Here is an 8279-nt window from a genome sequence, read left to right on the forward strand (position 1 = left end):
CAGCCAGTACTGACGAATGAAGTCCTACCAGGCACTGAAGAGATGCCTGGTAAGATATTAAAGACAGTAGCAGAAAATAAAGAATAGAATAGGCTAATAAATATTCATTTATGAGTAAAATAGTTTTTGTTTTGTTTTGTTCTGGAAAAAGTTTTTATGCATGGTTTCTTCTGCTGTTCACAAGCATAAAGTTAAGCATGAGGGAGATACAAATAATCCATAATACTGGATAGAAGAAGTGGGAAAAGTATTTTGAGAAATGTAGCTTGTGGCTTAAGTAAAAATGCTTACACCTAGTTGAGCTGTATATAAGGCCTCAGGCAATTTATTTAATGGATTTTTCGTGGGGCCGCATGGAAAAAAATCCAGCTGTTTAATATCATCCAAACCAAAAATAGACACTTCATGATTAATGAAAGCTACAAGAAAGATTTTCCAGGGATTGAGAAACCATGTTTCTTTTACAGTTAAATCCATTGTATCTGCCAGGTATTATCAAAGAATGGAAGATTTATTTAAATTGCTAAAACTGGGATAAAATAGAATATTTATACAGAATTGTATAAGTGTCATCATTGAAGCTCATCATCACAATAGAAACAAATTCATGCTTTTGGGTGTTCTGAAGTCCCAGCTGTGGGGGCTGTAGCTGAGAAAAACTGCATCAGGGGATTTAGTTACATACCCAGATGAGCTTTATTCTGTGATGAAGCTGTGAGACCCATGGCTAAGCATTGCTATTTCTTGCAGGTAAAGCATACCCATAGCTCCTTTTACCTTTGGATATCCTAGTTTACACTTACATGTCTTGTGATTCCTAGCCAATGTGAAGACTTTGTCAGAAGTTTTTGCTATCTGAGCCTATGGAGACCTATCACACCAGGCATATACAAACAAGCAAAGAAAAGAAAACAAAAGAGATAATTTTTGCTCCAGAGAACAAGACATCAAGGTGTGTGGGATTTGGTCGCCTAGACATTGGCACCGAGAGCCATTTGAGATGTATGAGGGCAACTGCAACTTCTGGCATGTACGACAGTTCTTAGAGCAGACTGACATCTTTTTCACAGGGTAGATCAGCTATCCCACAGCACCTTCAGTGACACCAGAGACGATTTCAGTTGCCGACTTGGCATTCAAGCATCACTTTAGGTCCTGGGGGTACTCTGAGAAGCCTCCCCAGGTCTGTAACAAGAGCTTAGAAAGCTGATAGGCTTCTTAGGTACACATAGGTAACACAGGGTGGAAGATAAATGATAAAACAGGCAAAGGAGGCTGAATAAAGGGTAAAGACAGCAGTGTCTCAATAAATAAAAAATCTTGATTAGCTGCCAGACTGATACATAATCACATTAGTTTTTAGGCACAAACTCAGCAGTGTGTGACAAAACTGCAGTTGCCAATCTTTATAATAGACGTGTTTAAACCAAGGAATTAGGTTTACTAGGCTACCTTGCTGGCTTTAAATTTCATGTGATTATAGCACTTGCTGATTAATGCTAAAATAATTGTCCTGGTTTCGGCTGGGATAGTTAGTTTTCTTCCTAATAGCTGGCACAGTGCTGTGTTTTGGATTTAGGATGAGAATAATGTTGATAACACACTGATGTTTTAGTTGTTGCTAAGCAGTGCTTACACTAGTCAAGGACTTTTCAGCCTCTTATGCCCTGCCAGCAAGAATCTGGGAGGGGGCACAGCCAGGACAGCTGACCCAAACTGGCTGAAGGGATATTCCATACCATGTGACGTCATGCTCAGTGGGGGGAGTTAGCCAGGGGAGGGGTGACCACTACTCGGGGACTGGCTGGGCATCGGTCGGTGGGTGGTGAGCAATTGGATTGTGCATCACTTATTTTGTATATTCTTTTATCATTATTATTATTGTTGTTATTATTTTCCCTTCGTTTTCTGTCCTATTAAACTGTCTTTATCTCAACCCGCAAATTTTACTTTTTTTTTTTCCAATTCTCTCCCCCATCCCACTGTGGTGGGCGGGGAGTGAGCGAACGGCTGTGTGGTGTTTAGCTGCCTGCTGGGTTAAACCACAACAATAATGAATAATATTACGGGCTTTTATGGGGTAAGGGAAGACTTCCCATTTAAGGGAAAATTTCAGAGAAAGGAGGAAGGCATTTGAATGAAATGAAGGTAACTGAGAAAGTCAAATTGATGATGCTGAAAGAACTAAGGCAGTGGTTAGGCTTGCAATAAACTTCATTTTTAAATATGAAGAAACACTGAATAAGCCTTACCTGAAATTTGATGTAAAAGAAGAAGGGGAACAAATTAACTGATTCGGAAGTGTAAGATGGTCCAACTCATGTAAGGACAGAAATCACTAAAGCGCAGTAGATGCTTTGATTTTTAGCTATTCTGACTAGAAATGTAATGCTATGTTTTATTGGTATTATAACTGCATATATGTAAATACAAACCATTTAAAGTAAGTTTTCTGCAAAGACAAAAGAAAATCTAGAATTACAACGCCTTTTTCTTATTTCATGTGAACAAAATGTTGCTTGATAGCTTTGCAAAGGACATCCCCAAAGGCAATTTTTTTCCGTAGGCCAGTGAATCATGAATTATTCCATAGCATTGATTCTGTTACTCCCAGGGGGTGGCAATTTTCCCATTTGTAGTAGTTCCAAACATTGTGTTTCCCTTAGTGGCAGAAAAATTGCATGATGAATCTGTTTCATATTAAGTTTTGATTAAACACAGGCATTTATGATAATTTTAGTTACAATATACTCTTCACAAAAATTACATTTTTATTTTACAAATTGAGGAAAACTAGTTGCTTCGCTTCATGCTTTAAAGTAAGAATACATTTTTTGATAATTAGAGTAAGGCTTCTTTGATAGTTTAGTTAGTGTTATGTCACCCTATTAAACATAACTTCCTATTAAAAGTGCCTTATTGCTCATGGTGGACAAAAAAATGCTCAGATTCTAAGAATTTGTACTGCATGTGAAATCTTTGTTTAGGAACAAGACATATTTCCAAAGTTTGGTTTGGCTTTTGAACTGAAAGTTAGGGAAGAAACTCAGGATATCTAAACTACTTTTTAACCTTGTCTTCTGGGAAGGTGCAAATAATTCTAATTGGCATAACCAGAGATTATCCATGTAAAAGGAAGTAATAGATTGGGAATAGATAATGAGAAGGAAACCAAATTTAATTTTTTAGGCATCCTGGAGCTGATCCTACAGAAATTAGTGTTTGTAATTACTGAATCATGGAAGCTATACAGAAAAATAACTCTCATGGGAAGCACTCATTCTTTATGACCAAATTAGCCACTTCATTCTCCTTCTTTTGTGCCAACTGACATGTGGAGAATAACTGAAAATCTCCACCGCATGTACTCTGGGAATCACTCACATTAGCATAAGTGATAGGTTCATTCTTAGCTGAGTGAATGTCAATGAGCCATAAGAGAATTTTAAGGGTCTGGACCAGCTCCCACTGAAATAAGAGCCTAAGTTCCGTGTACTTCAGTAGTGCAGAGTCAATCAGAAGGCAAAAAAGGAAAAAAAAAAAAAAGGAAATATGACTTAGTTTTACAATTGTTGCTTTTTGAGTTTTATCCTTCTTTGCCACTGATATAAAGGTAAAGTTAAATGTCTTGTATCAGCAATTTCTTTTAGCCAAGAAAGTTCAACACAGCTCAGCGGGACATTGTGTTTCTTCTTTTAGGCATGCTTATGTAATAGTAAATCATTTGCTGTGTTGGATAAGTGTGTGGAACTGTCTTCTTTCAGCCCTGCAGATAGCGTAGAAATGTAACCATGGAAAGCTTTGGTACATCTTTTCAGTACGAGAAGGTTTCTGCCTAGTGGGAGGTTTTTTCAGCATATATGAAATTCTGGTTTATATTACAGGTACAGATATTTATAGTTTAGTTTTATATTTTACAGCTACAGAAATTAGTTGTTAAATAATTATACTGAGAACTCATGGATAGGTCTGGAAGTTCCTAAATGTGGTGATAAATATACCCTATTTCTCATATCTTTATTTGTGCAAAAGATTTAAGATGGTTTTGGATAAAAATTTAGAAAGAACACTTATGTTACACAATGTGAATAGAAGTCTTAGAATGAGGCGTTGTTTTCCAGTTCTTTTTATTATATTCTTTGATCTCTTCTTTTAATGATAGGTACATTGGAATTTTGATGACCTGTAAAATGCTTGGGATGTCATAGTTAACTCATGTGCCATTGACCAATGAACTGTTTCTGCTTGATGGGGTCATTATTAACTAGAAGCTGGGTGTGAACTGCAAAACAGCGGAGCTGTCTTTTCCAAGCCAGCGTTGCATGGATGTAATCCATATGGAAACTATCAGGTTATTCCTGGTTGTTACATTCATGTTAATTTTTTTCCCCACAGAATGCATTTGTTTTGGTGGTGTCTAGAACAGTTCTCTTGTTTTCACTGCAGCATATTAATTTCAATATTAGATTAAAATGTAAAGTCTGTAAGCCAAATTCTTGCTGCAGATTAATGATGGTACAAGTGTCTGTCCAATAAATTTGAATAGTTTTATAAAAAATCTATTTTTTGAAAAAATAGATTAACTGAATGTAGACTACTGTTTTAAGCATATATGAAGTTTTGTTTTAAAACTGAATTATATTCAATTAAATGATTACTGTAAGAAAATTGTGAGATATACTGCAGAACTAAATGAGCAATGATGCTAAGGAAATGACAGAGATCTTCAATTTATGGAGGTGGAAACTAGCATATATCAAATATAATTATAGTTATCTCTTGGGTTCTGTTACATACACTGTATTTTAGATAGGAAAATAGGATTTGTCATACTGATGGTCCTATTGACCAGGACTTTTGCTGGAAGAAGATATGCCCAATCTTATGTGGGAAATCTTATGGATAATGAAAAGTGGTTTCTTTCCCCGTGTCAGTCAGGGTTTTCAGTACAGCATTGCGGCCCTTGGTGGGCAGCCGGGAGCATCTGAACCTGCCCAGCAGCACACGTGGACCCCTGGCAGGAAAGCACTGGGGAGCAACTGAACATTAGTGTTTCATTGTATCCCCAGATGAAATAGGTTGCATGTTTCCAGCTGAAGCTCTTTTCTCTTATCTGTTTTTTTTAAATTTTCTATTTTCTGCCCATATTTTGAACCCCAATCATATGGCAAATGTTAAATTTATGAGGACTTGGGGGGGGATATATATTATTTTCTGGAGAAACTATTCCATATATTTAAAAGGTTTTCTTTTCCCCCCTCAGGGAATTCCTGGAATCCCTGGAAATCAAGGAGCAAAAGGACAAAAGGTATTATTAATAGTTCAAAACACAGTTAAAACCTGTGCATATATATACACCCATTCCAAAGTAAGGGTTCAGTCTGTGCTGAGAGGAGAGTTTTCATAGTGGGGGTTTAGGACATCGTATCATGCTGCAAATGAATGGAGACATGCTCCAAATTCTTTGTGGCATGTTTGAAAATCTCTCATTAGGTTTTATTTCTACTATTCCAGAAGGAATTAATAATTTCAAAGTACCAAAGTTAACGTCATAATACTTTGAGAAATAATCCTAACTAAATAAATCTGCAAAGTTAAAGAATATTTAACAAATTTGTTAACTATACATACATTAATCACAGAACTCTTCTCTTTATGTAAAAAATACAGGGTGAAATTGGGCCACCGGGTCAACCAGGAGCAAAAGGGTCACCAGGGGATACTGTAAGTTTGCAGAATGATGTTATTATGAACAAATAATTCTGATGCTGTTGTTCTCTAATTGTAATAAACAAACAAGAAATGGCAAATATAGTAGCAACCTAACATTTTCAGGTTGGCAAATATGATCAGACTAAGCCTAATCTCTGAATTCCCCCCAAAATATTATATACCCACTTTACTTTTTAAAATTTATTTCCTGACTGCACATTTGATAAACAAGTCCAGCAAACACATTATTCTGAACTTACTCTCTGCATTAATTAACTTTGAATTAACTTTGAAAGCAGTCAAATCAATTTATTATGAAAGTTAAGACCGACTTAAATATTGTCATAGTGTACAATGGATTTCTGAAGATGAATTTCAGGATGCTTTTGTTATAGTGCTCTTTTGACAAGGACTGGGAGAATAGCTGAGATCACTGAATTCCCAAATTGCTTAAAGAGAAGTTTTAATTTTGGAATGTAGGAAGGAAATGGAAAATAATTCATTCTTTTTAGACAGTCCAGCTTACCACATCTTTGTTACTGTCTGAGTAGGGTGATTTCCGTGTTCTTTATAATCCTTTAAAAATCACAGTAATAAAATAATTGTTCTGAAAGTTGGTGCAAGTATATACAGACTTTAAAAAATGAAAATTTTAAAGGCAAAAGGGACAGCTGCTTAAAACTGGTTAGAGATCTTTCATAAATTAATAGGAACTTCCTCATTGGTTGAATGTATGCTGCCTTAAAAAATAATTATCTTTTCTATTGAAAAGTTCAACAATGTTTACATGGTTCCATTATTAATCATCCTCACTGTTAACGTGTCTTTTTGCAGTTTTCATTTTGTGTTTGAGATATTTTATCTTCTTTGCTGACTAAAATGCTTCTGACTTTCCTGAGAGATACATGGCTTAGCATCATAAATAAGCTGTTTACTGTGACTTTTTATTTAGTTAAAGAACCTATGTTTCACCCGATATTCAACCTCAGGCAGATCAGTATAGACTATTACTGCTGGAATGAAGTAAATACTGTAGAGAATCAAGTACAGAATTAAGACTCATGCTATTATCTTTATGGATAATAGGGCACTAAATGACTAAAATATTTTAACCTTCTAAGAAATTTGTTTTTTATTCTTAGTGTATATAGCCATATGGTAGTATAAGAGATTTTATGCAGTTGTATTTGGGCTACAGAATTAGTAACGCTTGTCAGGGAAAAAATTAGATAACACTTCTTGATTTGTAGCTGACTGGCATATGCAAACGTTTTAATGTGTGCCAAAAATGGGAAGATCACTTGGTTTTTTCTTGCCTTGTTGCCTCATCTTGAGATTCACTATATTCACTGAGTGGTTAAACATTGGAAGAGGCTGCCCAGGGAAGTGGTGGAGTCCCCATCCCTGGAAGTATTTAAAAGACGTGTAGATGAGGCGCTTAGGGACATGGTTTAGTGGGCATGGTGGTGTTGGGTTGACGGTTGGACTCGATGATCTTGGAGGTCTCTTCCAACCTTAATGATTCTATGATTCTATGATATATTGTGCATGTAACGGGCTTGTCCATGCCCAGTCCAAATAGAAGATACAACTTCAGTTTCTCAGGAAGCCAAGAAAGCAGTTCAGTGAAAATATTTAATTGGGAAATTTCAGCATTTCTGTAGTGTTACTACTGGGATAAATATGATTACATGGGAAACTGTAGCATACTGCTTAATTTCTTTAGCTTGGAAAATGCATTTGAAGATAAATAATCACTAAGTCCAATTCTGTCTAATTTTGATAACAATAGTGATAGGTTGTCTAATATCTGAACTGAGAATAGAATCATAGAATAGTTTGGGTTGGAAGGGACCTTTAAAGGTCATCTAGTCCAACCCCCCTGCCGTGGGCAGGGACATCTTCAACTAGATCAGGTTGCTCAGAACCCCGTCCAACCTGACCTTGAATCAGATTCTTATAAATGCTTTGATAGCATTGCTTTGATAAATGAGACTAACATATAAACACTTTTTACAAAAATTAATCTCAGAGCAGTAATTATCTTGCTAATTAATTCTGTCTGAAATGGAAGGGTAAAAGGAAGTAGTAAATTAAATTATCTGGACAAAGCTGAGGGATTTGAATAGCAGCAAGAAGGAAATGCTCTGGATAGAGCTTCCGAAAAATCGTTAGAAATCAGCAGATGGCATTCATGAAATGGAAGAAGAGGCTGAGAAGCTTAGAAAGTGATATCTGCATTGTAGGTACAAATGGCACTGACCATTTTATTCCTAAATAGGGAAGCTATGCCTAGAAGTCTCAATATTCCTTCTGTCAGCAGCAAAAGAGAAGGCTATGGCAATTGTAGGTTTTTAGCCCAGCAGCATCTTTGAAGTGTGGAAATCGTGGATGAAAGCTGTGAACTGTTCTCTCTGCTGCCCTTGCTGTTATGTTAAGCCCCTTGATATTTTGGCAACAGGTGAGAGAACATCGCTATAGATTCTTGGATTTTGGCAATTGTTAACAGATTGTGTTGTTCGGTTTCATAACTTGTTTGTCTTTCAATTTATCTACCCCATCTCTTT

The 8279-nt window shown here is 36.2% G+C and overlaps 1 protein-coding gene across 1 annotated transcript in view; it reads left to right on the forward strand.

Moving 5' to 3' along the window:
* The window catches only part of COL21A1 (collagen, type XXI, alpha 1), an 84758-nt gene that overhangs the window by 53329 nt on the left and 23150 nt on the right, over nucleotides 1-8279 (forward strand). The window contains exons 16-17 of the mRNA XM_009333254.1: nucleotides 5264-5308; nucleotides 5671-5724. Coding sequence (XP_009331529.1) covers nucleotides 5264-5308; nucleotides 5671-5724 — 99 coding nt within the window. The remainder of the gene's footprint in view (nucleotides 1-5263; nucleotides 5309-5670; nucleotides 5725-8279) is intronic.

Source organism: Pygoscelis adeliae, unplaced genomic scaffold, assembly GCF_000699105.1.
Source record: "Pygoscelis adeliae isolate BGI_AS28 unplaced genomic scaffold, ASM69910v1 Scaffold57, whole genome shotgun sequence".
In the NCBI taxonomy this organism is placed as follows: domain Eukaryota; kingdom Metazoa; phylum Chordata; class Aves; order Sphenisciformes; family Spheniscidae; genus Pygoscelis; species Pygoscelis adeliae.